Source organism: Trachemys scripta, chromosome 17, assembly GCF_013100865.1.
Source record: "Trachemys scripta elegans isolate TJP31775 chromosome 17, CAS_Tse_1.0, whole genome shotgun sequence".
NCBI classification, from domain to species: Eukaryota; Metazoa; Chordata; order Testudines; family Emydidae; genus Trachemys; species Trachemys scripta.
In genome coordinates this window covers 774,824-792,502 of record NC_048314.1, presented here as the reverse complement: position 1 = coordinate 792,502, position 17,679 = coordinate 774,824, and the positions used below count along the sequence as shown (strand labels likewise).

Here is a 17,679-nt window from a genome sequence, read left to right as displayed (position 1 = left end):
AGCATGGACATTGTAGCACGGGTGGCAGCACAGGCTAGCCACCCAAGTACCAGCCTGCCTGACTGCCTGGGTCCGAGTTCACGTGGCTAGCCTATGCCACCAAAACATCCATACAGCTATTTTTTAGCACACTAGATTGAGCAGAGCTAGCACATGTCTGTCTACCGGGCTGGGAAGCATGCTCCCAGCTGCAGTGTAGACACACCCCATCAGACAAGGGGGAAAAGTGAATTCCATACTGCATGGACTCTCCATTAAGATCACTCAGTCACCAATTTTCTGGCCTTTAAATCTAAGGACTATTAGCTTGTGTGTCTCTGCTGACCTAAATGGTCATGATGCCTCACAGGGGAAAGGCAGCCTGGTCTACATTACACAGTTAGGTCAACGTAAGGCAGCTTACATCGACCTAATTATGTCAGAGTACACACTACACCCACCGATGCAAGTGTCCTACTACACCAACATAATAACTCCACCTCCACGAGAGGCATAGGGCTGTCAGTATAGTTAGGGGGAGACAGTGTCTGCCTAGATATTGCGTTACTTACATCGGCTGTTGGCTGTCTTGTCAAGAAAGCAAGGCAGGGAGAGCCCAGCCCCCAGCTCTCCGCTCCCAGCTGGGCTGCACCCACCCCGCTCCCTGCTGGGTTGCTGCCCAGAGGCTCCCCGCTCAGGGACCCAAGAAGCCCAGGTGGCTGCCTCCACGCCCAGCTGTGAGTGGGGATTTGAGAGCTGGGGGTGCAGTTGGGTTCCTGGCAGGGAGCTGTGCGAAACAGAGTCCTGGCTCTCAGCCACCCACACTGCCCCTCAAGTCAGTGGAAGTACTCCTAGTGAGGACACACACCACCGACAGAAGGAGGATAATGTGGACATCAGCCACCGCGCTGGCTTTAAGTCAACCTAAAATAGGTCGACTTAAGTCTGTAGTGCAGACACGCCCACCGTCTTTCAGACAGCCAGGACCCAAGTCTTATAGGGATATACAGATCAAAGTCAGTACCTTGAATTGCACCTGGAAGTTAACTGAAATTCCATTTAGATCTAAATTTTTAAGGACATAAGAATGGCCATACTGGATCAGACCCAGTATCCTGTCTTCCAATAGTGGCCAATGCTAGGTGCCCCAGAGGGAATGAACAGAACAGGTAATCAGCAATCCATCCCATTGCACATTTCCAGCTTCTGGCAAACAGAGGCTAGGGCCACCATCCCTGCCCATCCTGGCTAATAGCCATTTATAGATCTATCATCCATGAATTTATCTAGTTCTTTTTTAAACCCCGTTATAGGTCTTGGCCTTCACAACATCCTCTGGCAAATTGTTCCACTGTTTGACTGTGTGTTGTGTGAAGAAATACTTCCTTTTGTTTGTTTTAACTGCTGCCTATTAATTTCATTTGCTGACCCCTAGTTCTTGTGTAATGAGGAGTAAACAGCACTTCCTTATTTCGTTTCTGCACACCAGGCATGATATTATAGACCTCTATCATAACTCCGCTTAGTCGTCACTTTTCCAAGATAAAAGTTCCAGTCTCATTAATCTCTCCTCATATGGAAGCTATTCCACGCCCCTAATCATTTTTTGGCCCTTTTCTGTACTTTTTCCAATTCCGATATATCTTTTTTGAGATGGGGTGACTACATGGGCACACAGTATTCAAGATGTGGGCCTACGATGGATATGATATTTTCTGTCTTATTATCTATCCCTTTCCTAATGATTCCAAACATTCTGTTAGCTTTTTTAGATGGCAGCGGCACATTGAGCATATGTTTTCAGAGAAGTATCCAAGATCTCTTTTTTGACTGGTAACAGCTAATTTAGACCCCATCATTTTAGATGTCTAGTTGGGATTATGTTTTCCAATGTGCATTACTTTGCATTTATCGACATTGATCTAGGAGAATTAGTGTAATGTGTTCCTTGTGACTGATTCTATTTAACAAGCGAGCAGCTGCAATCTACAACTGCTACAGCTTACACATATTCTTCAAGGGCAGTCCATAGTAGAATGCACTGTGCTTTGCCGTACTTTGCTGTTTTATCAGATATACTTCTTATATTGGAGTCACAATATTTTGTAAGGCAATACATACCTGCCTATGTTCTTGTCTTCACTTTTACTCTCTTAACCTCACTGTCTCAATCTCTGACATCAAAAGTTGCTACCATAGCACAAGAGTTTGGAATATAATCCAAATATGCTGTTAATATACTTATTTGTATTTGATGCAGTCACTGCAGTTCTAGAAAAATGTTTGTTAATCTGAACTGAACAAGATATTATAAAGGGCCTTGCTGATGAATTGCTGACTGACAACTTCTCTATATTCTCTAACTATGCAATATTTGTTCATATTGTTTTGTCTATCCATTGTTACTCCAAAGCTCATTTGAATTGTGTGCATTACTATTCAATTTTCCCGTGTATATAATTTTAGCAGATGAGCATTTTTCTTACTTTTAATAAGCACCATTAGTGTGTTCAGCACTGTACGGTACATAGAACTATAGTTCCTGTATCAAAAAGCTTATAATTTTGAGGTCCTTAACTCAAGCAAACTGATGTTAATTTTAATTGGGCTTTGCCTAAAACCTCATTAAAAAATTAGTAAGGTCTTTAGTATTTTCCCCTAACTTAGACAAACAGAATGGTTCAGATGCATAAGAAACTGGAATATCAGATGATGGTGAAAATTCATGACTGTGAATTTTTTCCCCTTCAAATATAGGTTGTGGTATGTTATATACTTCTGGTAGCACTAACTGAGGTGGATTAACATTGATAGGCTCTGCAAAAGTAGTATTTGAATGAGGGATTTTAAGGAAGGATTTGAATGAAAAGAGAATTGATGTTTGGTGCAAGCATAGGGGGTAGTGAAGATGAAAGCACAAAGATGATAGGGGAAAGATAAAAAGGGCGGTGAGATATACCTCTTTCATATCCTTCCCTCAATACCCACTTCTGCTTTGATGCTAAGTGTCTGAAGTTGGGCCACGTTGAAAATTAAGGGCCGCATTTGAAAATTTTGGGTTAAGTGACTTGCCATGACCAGAGAGTCAGTGTTTAGACAGCAGACAGGTTGTAATTAGAGAATCAGTGAATCGGGTTCTCAATCTTGTGCTGTCCTGTATAGATCATGCTCTTCTTTCATCAACACTGATTTTATTTCTGTTTGCTCTCTGTTCAAATGTTTGTAACCAATTTGACTTGCTAAAAGATCCTAGTGAATAGTGACTATGCTCTTTTTGAACCAATGAGTTATTGTACATTGCATCACTTGAAAATAATGCAAACAGTTAAAAAATTACTATCCTAATTATTGACTTTTTTCTGCATAAGCTCAAGTTAATTAGAAACTGAATTGAGAACACCAAATGTTTGTTGACAAGGAATGGAAGAGGGGAGTAGGACTGGAAACCTAGAGGTGAAAGGACCTGATTTTCCTTTACACTAAGGTCCCTTTATCCCACTTGCAAGGTAAGGAGCCCTTAAAGGGTACATAAATTTAATTTACATCAGTTTTAACATCCTGCATTCTCCCAGAGTGGTGTACAGAGGCCTTAATGTAAACGAGACTCTGGCCCAAAGACTTATTATGCCTTTACTAAATCTCAATCATCTAGCTTCCTCCCTCCACAGAGTATATTTGTCTTTGCACTTCTAAGGAAGGTTTTAAAATTTATCATACGTGTTAATGCTGTATGAACAGGTATCTTGTAAATAACTTTCAGTTGGCAGAGAACATATTCAAAGATTGAAAACAAAATAAACTAAGCTGTCAGACATACACCACACCAACCCCTAACAAAAGTTGACTACTTACTGCAAAAGAATATGTACCAATTGGTTCAGGATGTGGGTAAAAAGCACATATCGTGTGGTAATCATTTCTCAAACAACAAAGACAGAAATACAAGTTATTTACAATGATTGTGCTATATTATACTAAACAGACTGCCAGAAAAGATTCAAAGCATAAAAGCTTCTTTTTCAAACAAGAGAATAAATAATACTGAATTGGGGAGGAAATGACTATGTAGCGTACTTTGGCCAAAGCAGTTCAACATTCTTACTTCAATTTTCAATTGTTAAATTACATTGTGTTCTAAAACTGCAGGAAACAGATTATAGGATCTGAAAAATTGTCACTTAGATTATTACAGCATAGTCATAACAATATCAGCCATCTTTTAAAACTTCTTTTTTAAAATATTGTCCTATTAAAATAAATGGATCACCAAAGATAAAATTCCACAACAAAGGTTTAATTCACAACTTGTTGCAAATAGTATTTACAGGACTACCAGATCTTGTAACAGGCACTGTTTTTATTTAGTCTTGGGTTTTTTTTTGCTGACTACTTTGTGTTACATTTTCTAATGTGGTGCAATTAACTACACTTTAATTTCTACTTAAAAATAACTGCACTGAGATTTCACATGTTGTAGTTATGTATTCTTGATAGTAACATCAGTTGTTCATATGCAGTATGAAATGTGTTACTGCACTCAAGGCCAAACAAGGATTAATATTTTCAGAGTTGCACAGGCTTTCAAATGCCAGCAACAGAAATTATTATTTACTCCCAGACCAATAAGGAGTTAATGTGAAAACATCTGTAACTACATGAAAATTTATATCTAATTCTATCATCATAAACTGTCCAAAAAACCCCCAAACCCAAATGTATTAGAACATCACAACAAATTGTCAACAATCACGAGTAAACAAGGTGCATTTTCTTTCATTATGCCATGTCAGTTTGGGGTACCTTATATTCATCATAATCTTTCTCATCTAGCAATTTCATTTTATCCAACTCTACAAGTTGTTCTGGGGTTGGCTCAGTTGGCAAAGGTTCAATCGATGCTTGTTCATATATTGGTTTTCCATTAAAAAAAAGTTCTTTCCAATCACGCATCAGTTTAATTGGAATTAGGCTGCAGAAACAAAAACAAACCAAATTAGTTGTCAAACCAAACTAACAAGTCAGCTGTTTTGAGAATTATGGACCAAATTCTGCCCCAAACATGCAGCAGAAGTAAACAGGTTCTACACTAGAACATCTGTGGGATTTGGGATGAAGACAGAACCCACCCTAAAGACCGTATAGTAGTACCCAACCTCATCTGCAGCTGCTGTCATAGACACAAGGGCCGCTGTATCTCCACATACGTGCTGGTGTGCAGTATTTGGTTGGTGAAACTGTGTAGTAGCAAATCTATTGTCTCTGCCCCTCTCCTACTCCAAAACTTATATTCTCACTAAGGAAGGACTCATTGGAGGATCTGTGGAGATGTACTCTAGGCTACACAAGAGATGTGGACTCCACATCCAATCCATCACTTCTGCAGTTTTCTGCAGTCAGAACACCAACAACAGAGGGTGGCAAGTTCTGTCCAGAAATGCCTACTCTACATGCTAATATTAGTTTATGATAATATAAGTAATTCAACCTGATTATGTTTCCATTAGAAAAGAAAGGTATTTCTAGAAAATAACAAATTAAAGTAGATATAAATGTATTAGAGATAAAACAAAGAACCTGAACACATCATACGTAGTAATTCCATGGTTGCTCAAATCAACAAGCTGAGCAACACCAGTAGCACAATTAGCCTGTATTCAATAGGTGTGCTCAAATTGAACTGAGTTATATTATTGTCAAAATACATATTACTACCTTATAATTATCTTGCACTTTGTATTAAAGAAAAAAAAAAGCTGCGATTTAATTATATGACCATAAAAGGGCACAACTATAAAATTGCTAGCAGACAGCATTATCATTTTGGAACACAACTTCATCTATTTGAATTTTCTTCTTTTTAACTACAGATCTGAGATAACTGAGTGTTATGCTATAAATATACTTTGCACATAATTCCTTTGAACACTGAAAATAATACTGTTTGCATCTTGCACAAGGAAATGCATGGAAATACTGACAAAATTTACCTCTCGTGACAGTCAGGATGCTGATACAATCTTGATCTGTATATGTACCTATATAGTGTATTCACCACTCAGTTCACATATGTTTTATACTAATTTACATTGGAGTCATGGCTGCACATTGACAAGGAAATCACCCACAAAATGTGAACGTGATGTTAAATATTGCAATGCTGAAATACAATTCATATTAAACATTTATTGGGCCATAATTTATGTTTGCACATTTTTCTTTCATAATCTTTTGCTCTTAATCTTTTAACATAACAGTTATTCTTTAAAGGCAATGGATATTTATATTCTTGGGGTGAAATCCTCACCACCACTCTGGCTCCTTTATGATGTGTAAAAAGGCTGGAACACCATAAGGGAGCCCTTAAAGCCCCAAATCTGACCAGGGAGTATTCCCCTGGGACAGGCACTGTGGAGACAGCTGCAAGACTGCTTTCTGAGGATCATCTCACAAGCTCTGATGCAGGGGGCATGTCAGGGGTGGGGCCACCCACAGTATATAACACTGTGGCGATTCCAAGCAGAGCTGTGGTCCTTAGGGCAGCCCAGGGAGGCTGCTGTAATGTAAACAAGCCCCCACAGCTGTCTAAGTTATGCTGTGGGCCATCTAACCATTAGAGCAACCTAGGATTGGGAAAGCACAAAGATTTAAGCCACTTCAGCCTCCCCCTACTCCTGACTTGTGAGTTCTGTGTGGTGCCTCTTAGAGGACTTTTGTGCTTCTCGATGTAGACACAAAAATATGAAAGTCATAAAAAGGACATCTTATAAAACTTATACATTATTCATATTTTCACAGTGTAAGACTATTAATTCCAATTACACTGAAATGCAATGGCCTCAGCCTGAGTACAGGGATACTCTACAGTTACAAAAACAAACATTCAGCCCTCTCCTGGTCCTACCAATTATTCAAGTCTCTGAATTCTCATAGTTTCTAGAGTGCTGATATGCACAATAACTATGATTATTTCTTATTAATCATACAGTATGTTAATCTATGTACTCTGACTGGATAAAAGCCATAGTGCAGGGCTCTGTGTAATCACTGTATAGTTATTTTTCAATGTCTCTCAAGAAGAGATGTACTGACCTGTAAGGAGCGAAAGGAGACGAGAGAGGGAAATGAGAAGGTGAGGCGAAAGAAGGGGAGAGCACTTTCACACTTACATAATGAAGAAAGAATCAATAATATTTTAAAACATACTACCTTTCAGCAGTTTGACAGTTCATGTTGTTTGTGGGCTTTCCCCCTACTTTCCCTTAAAAACTGAATATTTAATTTAAAATTTCAGTATAAAAAGATCAACAACCACCTGAAGTTGTAGCTTGTTAACTCATTATTAACCATATCCTGGATTAAGACTAGCTAGCAGTGATTTCTTCAGGGAGATGGGTTGAGGACCCCTATTAGGTAAACAATGACTGAAACACTGCCTTCCCAAAACCAGTATCTGCTCTTGATACCATGTCATCAAAATGGTGGTTTGTGAAGGTAGCCTTATTCAGTAGCCTTACAGATTTCAAATAAAGGCACATTGTTTATACATGTTGTGGAAGCTGCTATCCCCTTAGTTAAGTGAGCCCTGCCCAACTAGTTCCTAACATGACTGAATGCATAATCTTATCTACTTACACAGGCTTTGAGCCAAGATGGGATGACCCTTAGATTGTTCTCTGAAAGCCACAAAAAGGTTCCATTTTCTGAATTGCTTACTCACATCCTAGTATCGTTTGCAAGATTTAGGACATTAAACCTGCTGTCGTGAACAATTCAAATGTGCATTATATTCCCCTTGCAGTTTCAGATGCATGCAGTATTATTTCAGGCTGTCACAAAATGTGTTGTCCCTTTCAAAGCAGGCCTACGTCCAGTTAAAGCCTTTTAAGATCAGCACTCTGTGGGTTGTACTCATCAGAGGGATTGTGTGACTGCAGGTTACAGCAAAGCCTACTGTGGAATGGAACATGACTATATACAATTGCTTGTTTTTGCAATAGTTAGAGAAGGCTGGAGGGTGTAGCAGCTTGCTGTAGAGATGCTCTAAGGTGGACCAAACTGAGTTGTAGACCAAGATTGCCAATGGTGTTCCCAGAGGTCAGGGACCTGAAGCAGGAGAAGGAGAGGGGGTGTGGCCAGAAGCCAGTGAGAGGGCCTAAGAGAATTTCTCTAACTAACCTAATGGCAGGCAGGAGAAGGAACTGGTGAGGAGTAAGAGTATGACTGAAAAGAGTATGAGCCATGGACTAAGGAGTGCTAAAGGTTTCCGGACCAAGGAGAAAGCAGGGGAAGAAAAAAGTCTGATAAGAAAATAACAGAGAAGGCAGGAGACTCAGTGAGAAAACAAGTTCTTTCTTGTTTAGAAGTCCCAGGCCAAAGCTTCCAGAGAGGATAAGGGGAAGTACTCCTTTACTTGCCTCCTTTAAGTGGGGAAGACCACACTATACCCTGGAGAAAGGGCTGTTTAGCCCAGTAAGGATGAAGGATTACTGAGGACTACACTGAGTGTGGCTAAAAGATCTGTTTAGCCTCTGGCAGGAAAAGTCCATCAGTGAAGCCAGTAGAGAAGGCTGAAGAATTGTGGACCAGGGAGTAGCAAAGAACTGGTGTGGAATCCTAGCTATTAAGGGGAATGACTTAGTGAAGGATGGATGACAGTTTGTTTGCAGAAATCTTTTCTTTTGAACTTTAAATATTAAAATAAATATTTACTTAAATAAATAAAACTTTAAAATAAATATTTTATTCGTCTTAGAAAGGGAGGAATATTTGACTTGGTCAGAGGGCCAAACTGCCACTTCACTGAAGCATCCAGCTATCTGAAAGCAAGGGGAAATTGAAGCACTAATCTGATGGGAAACTAAGGCATGGCAACATCTGATGCCAGAACAGGTAGGAAAATGTCTTACAGTCTTAAAGCATTAAGTTGTGGTTTCTTGGCCTTCTTAAATAGTTGCTGTTTCACCCTACAGGTGGCTCTGTTGCTGATGTGAGGGAAGTAATTTATAAAGTACACATTGAACCTAAAGCCTTTTAACCTGAAGGATCTCAAAATGCTTTGCAAACTTACTTCTATTAGGGCTGTCCAATTATTAAAAAAAAAAAAAAAAAAAAAGATTGTGATTAATTTTAATTGCACTGTTTAATTGCAATTTTAATTGCACTGTTAAACAATAACAGAATACCATTTATTTAAATATTTTTGGATATTTTCTACATTTTCAAATATATTGATTTCAGTTACAACACAGAATACAAAGTGTATAGTGCTCATTTTATATTATTTTTATTACAAATACTTGCACTGATAAAAAGAAATAGTATTTTTCAATTCACTTCATACAAGTGCTGTAGTTCACTCTCTTTATCATGAAAGTGCAACTTAAAAATGTAGAATTTTTTTTACATAATTGCACTCAAAAACAAAACAATGTAAAACTTTAGAGCCTACAAGTCCATTCAGTCCTACTTCTTGTTCAGCCAATCGCTAAGACAAACAAGTTTGTTTACATTTATGGGAGATAATGCTGCCCACTTCTTATTTACAATGTCACCTGAAAATGAGAACAGGTGTAAGCATGGCACTTTTGTAGAGGCGTTGCAGGTGTTTATGTGCCAGATATGCCAAACATTTGTATGCCCCTTCGTGCTTGACCACCATTCCAGAGGACATTCTTCCATGCTGAGGATGGGTTTTGCTCGATAACATTGCAAATGTTATGTCACCAAAAAAAATAAAAGTCTACATTTGTAAGTGGCACTTTCACAATAAGAAGATTGCACTACCGCACATGTCTGAGATTAATAGAAAAATACTATTTCTTCTGTTTATATTTTACAGTGCAAATATTTGTAATAAAAATAATATAAAGTGAGCACTGTACACTTTGTACATTTTTTATAATTAAAATCAATATTTGAAAATATAGAAAAACATCCAAAATATTTAGAATAAATTTCAATTGGTATTCTATTATTAACAGTACGATTAAAACAGTGATTAATCAGGATTAATTTTTTTAATCAAGTTAATCACTTGAGTTAACTGTGATTAATTAACAGCCCTATTAGCTATATAAATTACATTGTGATCCTTTAGAACAAAAGATTATACTACAAATATAATATTTAATTATTATTATTATTACTTCATGTGAAAATATTGAAAAATAGTTCCAGTTGAAAGTAATTAGTACTATGGAGTTGGGTTTAATTTTTCCACAGTAACATTAGCTCCGGTACATTAAATACGAGAAACAGAACTCATGATTCGATAATAACCTTTTAAATTATATGCTTGTTTTCAGTATTAACCACAACTGTAAAGCAGGGCATTCACAAAGGAATATATTTCATGAAATAATGTATCTCACTAATTTTCCTTTCCCTGTATTCTGTTTCTTATACATTTCTTTTCTCTGACTTCTGACATTTACTTACTTGTTTGTCAACATTCGATATTCTCCTGTTTTGGTTGATAGATCAATAATTTGGTCAATCACTTCCCAACACATGGAATAATGCTTTTTATATCGAGCCTCCGCTCTTTCAGCGGCAATTTTCTCATGTAGGTCTCTTTCTTTGCAAATACGTTCCTCAGAATAAATTTTTTCTTGGTTTGCAAGAGCCTAAGGATGTTTTTTCAAAAACAAACGTTTTAATTAGATTAACTTGAACTGGCATAGCAATAAAAAAAGTTTAAAAATGCTTAGAGTAATCTTTAAAAAGAAAATGAACTTGCTGAATTTGAGTCGAGAATTGAAAACATTTTTATCAGATTCATTAATCAAATGATATATAGCAGGTAATAAAAAATTAAGACCTGCAGAAATCTGAATACAACCTCTGAAGACTCTGTAAGTCCCTGCTTTTTGCAAAATAGTCACTAATATACTGAAGTAAAGAAGCAAAATGTTACTTCCCCCATAACAAGTAAAATATTTTTTTCAGTGATTTCTGAAAAAAAGCCATTTTAACCTTAAACATGGAGAGAGTATATTTGCTATTCATGAAGAACAGTCATGCAGACACTGGACGAAATCCCAGTCCCAGTACAGTCAATACCAAAACACCTCTCGATGTCAATTGGGCCAGGATTTCAGCCATTAAATACGTTTTAGAAAATATGGCACACAGTTTAAACAGCAAGGGCCCAATCTGCAAAGAATTAATACAAAGATACTGATGCTATTTGAGCTTTAGAACCCCTACCCTCCAAAATTTTTGCACATAAAATCAGAAAGGAGGAAGAGCAGCCTGACTATCAGCACTCCCAATAGCACAGTGGGCCCTGGTGGCCAGGAGGTGTAATTCTGGCATATCCCTGATCAATACCTACAGACTCCTGGATGCATGAGATTCCTAATGAAAATTAAGTTTATTTTGGAGGGACTGGGGGGAGATAGAGTGAGGGGTCGGGGCTGGAAAGGATGAATGTGTGAGTGTCATGCCCTGCTGTATCCATAACATTTGGCATAACATCTCATTTGGACTTAGGCTCCCAAGTGCTTAAGTCACTTTTGAAAATGAGACAGGCTCCTAAGTCACTTAGGCCTTGCAACACTGGCAGGGCAATGCCCGAATACCTTTAAAAATCTGAGCTCATGTATGGGAGGTAGACAAAGCTCCGCACAATATATTGAATAATTAATCTTTTACCGCCTCTCTGTCAAGAGCTTCTTGGAACTCTTTCAGTCGTCTTTCCTCATACTGTTTTTCTCTGAAAATTCTGTTCTGCCATAGCACTTCTTTTTCATGCCGAACATGCATGAGTTGTACAGCAATCCTCCGCTCCTGCTGGGACTGTCTCATTAATCTATTAATAAGTTGCTCTTCCCGGTAAGCCTCCTAAAAAAATAAAATATTGTAAGCTATGCTAAATAGTGATTAACTATTTAATGGATTATGTCAGAAAATTCTATACTCCTGATATAAAATATTTATTCAAAATAGCATGACTGTCTTCATCTATGCCTGTTTAACATACATAGCCTAAAACTTACATTTCTATTTATGATGCTATCAGTAATATAATAATTATGGTCTTATCAAGTAATACATAACCACTTAAAAATCTTATAATTGAGATACTCAACAGAAATACATTTTCTTAAAATTTAGGCAGCTAAAATTAATTTTAACACAGACTGAAAAAAATCCTACATTCAGACAATTTTGATGTGACTTTTCTGTGCTTCAAATAATTCTTTTTCTAGTTGTAATGATGCTCACTCCCCAACAGCTAGTCCCAGTTTCCTTCTCTTTCCCTGACCCCTTTTCCTACAACTCATATCCAGCCCCAGTTCTCACTCTCCGAAGGTTCCTTGTCCTAATCTACTCCCCCCCCCACATGCACATCCCCTCTGCTTTTTATTCAGGCAGCTTCCTCCCTCACAGTAGAGCGGGGGCATTGAGTACAGGTGACTCTCCATTCTAGTGCCTGGCCCTGGCCCCAAGATAGACTGCATCAGCCTGGAACTTAATGCTGAAGCATGCCTAGTACAGATGGATGGAGAGCTGTAGTAGCCAGAAGTTGGTCCAATAAAAAAAAAAAAAAATCACCTTACCCACCTTGTCTCTCCAGTACAGATGGAATCTTTCGAGAAGATCTAGCAAGTCTCTAGTGAGTATGTGTGGACTGCAATTTTTCAAAGTCTTATAATGACAAATTTGGGTGGATTGTCACAGTGCCGGCAAAAAGCAGATCCCTGACACAGAGGCACACAACTCCTGCCTTTCCCTCCCCTAAATGCTAAAATGTTGCAAAATAAGTCGGCCTGATGTAGATGCCCAGCCTGTAAAATTTCAGCCCAAACAGTTAAAAATGGTAAAGTTATAATAGGAAGTGTCAGGCAACTGCCTATTATAAATGTTAAGAAAGAAATCATAAAGGAAAAGAAGGACTGGTTTTCTGTTTCTCTTTATTATCCTAATTAACTTAGGAGTTTAGGAGGGTTTAGGAGTTTGTCCTTGTTAAATGCAGTGGCAACCACAGTTTGTCATATCTCCTCATTGACGTGCTTACATTTTCAGCTTCCTTCTGCAACTCCTCCGTTCTTATGAATTCAGATCTCTGAATTAAACTTCAAAACTTTTCAGCTGCTTCTGCAGCCCAGGCACTGCGCTTTGAGTGAAAGTTGCAGTTTCTCTTTGAAATCCCACTGTCCCACAGAAGGGCTTGAAAGGGAAATCACTGATTCCCCCCGCAGACCAGACACCTGCTCCAGAAGCAATGGTACAGCTTTAAAGTTTAGTTTAGAGATTTGTAATTAGAGCTTGTCTAAGAGTCCCAATTCAGTTTCTTCAGAAAAGAGGAGAGAAGTGGACAAAGAGGCTAGAGGGGAAAACTGGCAGGTCTACACTGACACTTTTATCCTTCATGAGCCTAGTTTCCCTTTCATCAGTTGTTTGTGTTGGAGCTGCAATGGAACAACACACTACATAAACCCACCTCAAATTTTGTTTTTGTTTTTTAAATTACTGTTAACAAACAGACATACTCCAAAAGCAATAACCAACTCTAATATGCTATAGTGTGCTTCACAGTGCAACCAGGCATGTAACAATAACCTACTAACACATATCCACTAGGGTTAACGGCAGTTCTAGAAGTACTATAGAAAATTATGAGAAAGATGTCCTTTGTATTACTGCAAACTATGATATACTGTTGTAGAGGAAAAAGCAAATACAATATTGCTAATTCAAACCACTGTATTTGTTTTTTAATTATTTTAACTTCTTGAATACTATATCAGATGGGCAGGCAGGCTAGTGCATTCTAGTGAAATGCTACTGACTTGAAATGTCTAAGAAGATATACAGCACTATCACCCCCAGGGGCAAAAGTTTTCAACTGGCTATTAAGCCAGCCTCTGAGGTCTCAATCCTGCAATGAGCTCCACATGGGCACAGCGTTCTGCCCACATGAAGCTCACTGCAGGAGCAGATCTGATTGTGCATGCACACATCCATTTTCACACAGAAATGTCATTTATGCATGCAAATTTAAAATAGAGAATTCAATAGTCTTGAAAATGAAGGTTACTTGCCTGTAACCAGAGTTGTTTGAGATGGACTTTGCATATTCCCATTAGTGGGATACACTGGCAGGTACAGCTCAGGTGGTGGAACCTTCTCATAGTAGTGCCCATAGGAACACTCATGTGCCTCTCCTACTTCTCCCCTCTGCATTCCTGAAAATTTTGAGGGTGAGGCTATAAAAGGGAGGTACCCACTGCCACCTCAGTTCCTTCCACCACTTTCTCAGACTCAATATTCCATTAGGCTTCTGAGGAAGAGGAGAAAATGGGCAGGAAGTGTGAATATGCAGAGTCATCGCAAAGAATTCTGTTTACAGGTAAGTTATATTCATTTCTTCTTCAAAGTGGCCACTGCCTATTTACACTTCTGAGATAGTTTGCCAAACTGTACCCCATCAAAGGAAGGTGGGACTTGGAGTCCTAACTGAACAGGGGTTGAAATATTGCCCTACCAAACTGAGCGTCCGCTCTAGACACTAAGTCTAAGGAGTAGAGGTTTATACATTTTGAGCTCTAAATAGCAATCTCACAAATCTCAGGAATGTCTAAAGCATTCTGTGGAGGGAGCCATTGCTCTGGTAGAGTGTGACTTAACCCCAACAAGGGGAGGAATAGATGTTAGCTTGTAACTTCTCTCTATACATTGTGAAGAGACAGCATGACTTTGTGGTTGTCTGTATATAACATAAAGAGATTGGGAGACATGTGAAATTCTTTGGTCCTATTTAAACAGTAAGCTAGAGCTCTCTTAGTATTTAAAGTATGTAGTTCTGACTCCCCTATGTGAGTGTGAAGTCTAGGAAAGAAAACTTGCAGATTCATCATTTGATTAACGTCAAAGTCAGATACCACCTTGGCAAGGAATGTAGCATTTGAATGAAGTATCACCTTATTGTTGTGAAAGATAGTGAATGGTGAATTGACCATGAGGGCATGTAGATTACTCATTTGCCTAACTGATGTCATGGCTATCATAAACATAATTTTATTAGATAGGTGGAATAGTGAACAATCTGCCATATGCTCAAATGCAGACTTCATGAGCTGCTTTAAGCCTGAACTGAGGTCCTTGAAGTAACAGAGTTTTTCATTGACAAGTCCCTTCATAAGTTTCTTAACTCAGAAGACAGATTTGTTGTCTATGAGCACTTAGTGTGCCTCTATAGCTGCTAACTGCACTTTCAAAGAAGATTTGGAAAGACAAGAAAGCTTTAATTGAAGTAAATAATCAAAAATATATTATATTGGAGCCAACGTTAGATCTATATGTTTCTTGGCTATCCACTTCACAAATCTAGTCCACTTGAGATATCATAACACCTTCTGGTTGACTGTTTTCTCAAGTTAATCAATAGCTGATGCACTTGTGAAGGGCAAGATTTTTCAAGGTATGTTAGAGTCCTGTAGCCCATGAAGTTAGGTGAAGTGGTAGAAGGTCAGAAGATAAATTCCGCTGCTCCCCCTCCCCCTTTCAGATAATAAACCTGGTAACACTGGAAGTAACCTGTGCGCTCCATTGGAGAGTTGAAGAAGGGCTGTTTATCACTGTTGTCTTGACCATACTTGGGCAACAAGAATTATCTTGTCTCCATCTTATCTTATCTTTTTTCTCAGTCTCTAGATCAGAGGAAAGGGGGGAGAAACGACTAACAAAATCATCCAAAGGCCAAGATTTGGTGGTGATGGGGGACTTCAACGATCCAAATATATGTTGGGAAAATAACACAGCGGGGCACAGACTATCCAACAAATTCTTGGACTGCACTGCAGACAACTTTTTATTTCAGAAGGTTGAAAAAGCTAGTGGAGGGAAGCTGTTCTAGACTTGATTTTAACAAATAGGGAGGAACCCGTTGAGAATTTGAAAGTAGAAGGCAGCTTGGGTGAAAGTGATCATGAAATCATAGAGTTTGCAATTCTAAGGAAGAGTAGAAGGGAGAACAGCAAAATAGAGACAATGGATTTCAGGAAGGCAGATTTTGGGAAGCTCAGAGAGCTGATAGGTAAGGTCCCATGGGAATCAAGACTGAGGGGAAAAACAACTGAGGAGAATTGGCAGTTTTTCAAAGGGACACTATTAAGGGCCCAAAAGCAAGCTATTCCGCTGGTTAGGAAAGATAGAAAATGTGGCAAAAGACCACGAGATCTTGCATGATCTAAAAAATAAAAAGGACTCATATAAAAAATGGAAACTAGGACAGATTACAAAGGATGAATATAGGCAAACAACACAGGAATGCAGGGGCAAGATTAGAAAGGGAAAGGCACAAAATGAGCTCAAACTAGCTACAGGAATAAAGGGAAAAAAGAAGACTTTTTATCAATACATTAGAAGCAAGAGGAAGACCAAAGACAGGGTAGGCCCACTGCTCAGTGAAGAGGAAGAAACAGTAACAGGAAAATTGAAAATGGCAGAGATGCTTAATGACTTCTTTGTTTCGGTCTTCACCGAGAAGTCTGAAGGAATGCCTAACATAGTGAATGCTAATGGGAAGGGGGTAGGTTTAGCAGATAAAATAAAAAAGGAACAAGTTAAAAATCACTTAGAAAAGTTAGATGCCTGCAAGTCACCAGGGCCTGATGAAATGCATCCTAGAATACTCAAGGAGCTAATAGAGGAGCTATTTGAGCCTCTACCTATTATCTTTGGAAAATCATGGGAGACGGGAGAGATTCCAGAAGACTGGAAAAGGGCAAATATAGTGCCCATCTATAAAAAGGGAAATAAAAACAACCCAGGAAACTACAGACCAGTTAGTTTAACTTCTGTGCCAGGGAAGATAATGGAGCAAGTAATTAAGGAAATCATCTGCAAACACTTGGAAGGTGGTAAGGTGATAGGGAATAGCCAGTATGGATTTGTAAAGAACAAATCGTGTCAAACCAATCTGACAGCTTTCTTTGATAGGATAACAAGTCTTGTGGATAAGGGAGAAGCTGTGGATGTGGTATACCTAGACTTTAGTAAGGCATTTGATACGGTCTTGCATGATATTCTTATCGATAAACTAGGCAAATACAACTTAGATGGGGCTACTATAAGGTGGGTGCATAACTGGCTGGATAACCGTACTCAGAGAGTTGTTATTAATGGTTCCCAATCCTACTGGAAAGGCATAACGAGTGGGGTACCGCAGGGGTCTGTTTTGGGACCGGCGCTGTTCAATATCTTCATCAACGACTTAGATATTGGCATAGAAAGTACGCTTATTAAGTTTGCGGATGATACCAAACTGGGAGGGATTGCAACTGCTTTGGAGGACAGGGTCATAATTCAAAATGATCTGGACAAATTGGAGAAATGGGCTGAGGTAAACAGGATGAAGTTTAACAAAGACAAATGCAAAGTGCTCCACTTAGGAAGGAAAAATCAGTTTCACACATACAGAATGGGAAGAGACTGTCTAGGAAGGAGTACGGCAGAAAGGGATCTAGGGGTTATAGTGGACCACAAGCTAAATATGAGTCAACAGTGTGATGCTGTTGCAAAAAAAGCAAACATGATTCTGGGATGTATTAACAGGTGTGTTGTGAGCAAGACAGGAGAAGTCATTCTTCCACTCTACTCTGCTCTGGTTAGGCCTCAGCTGGAGTATTGTGTCCAGTTCTGGGCACCGCATTTTAAAAAAGATGTGGAGAAATTGGAAAGGGTCCAGAGAAG

The 17,679-nt window shown here is 38.7% G+C and overlaps 1 protein-coding gene across 1 annotated transcript in view; it reads right to left on the bottom strand.

Moving 5' to 3' along the window:
• Positions 1-11,874, bottom strand: part of LOC117889540 (sperm flagellar protein 2-like) — a 74,679-nt gene extending 62,805 nt beyond the window's left edge. Inside the window, exons 1-3 of the mRNA XM_034793897.1 lie at positions 11,635-11,874; positions 10,417-10,604; positions 4,780-4,948 (exon numbers count right to left, since the gene is read on the bottom strand). Of these exons, the coding sequence (XP_034649788.1) occupies positions 4,780-4,948; positions 10,417-10,604; positions 11,635-11,787 (510 nt within the window). The 5' untranslated portion in view covers positions 11,788-11,874. The remainder of the gene's footprint in view (positions 1-4,779; positions 4,949-10,416; positions 10,605-11,634) is intronic.
• Positions 11,875-17,679: the final 5,805 nt, after the last annotated feature.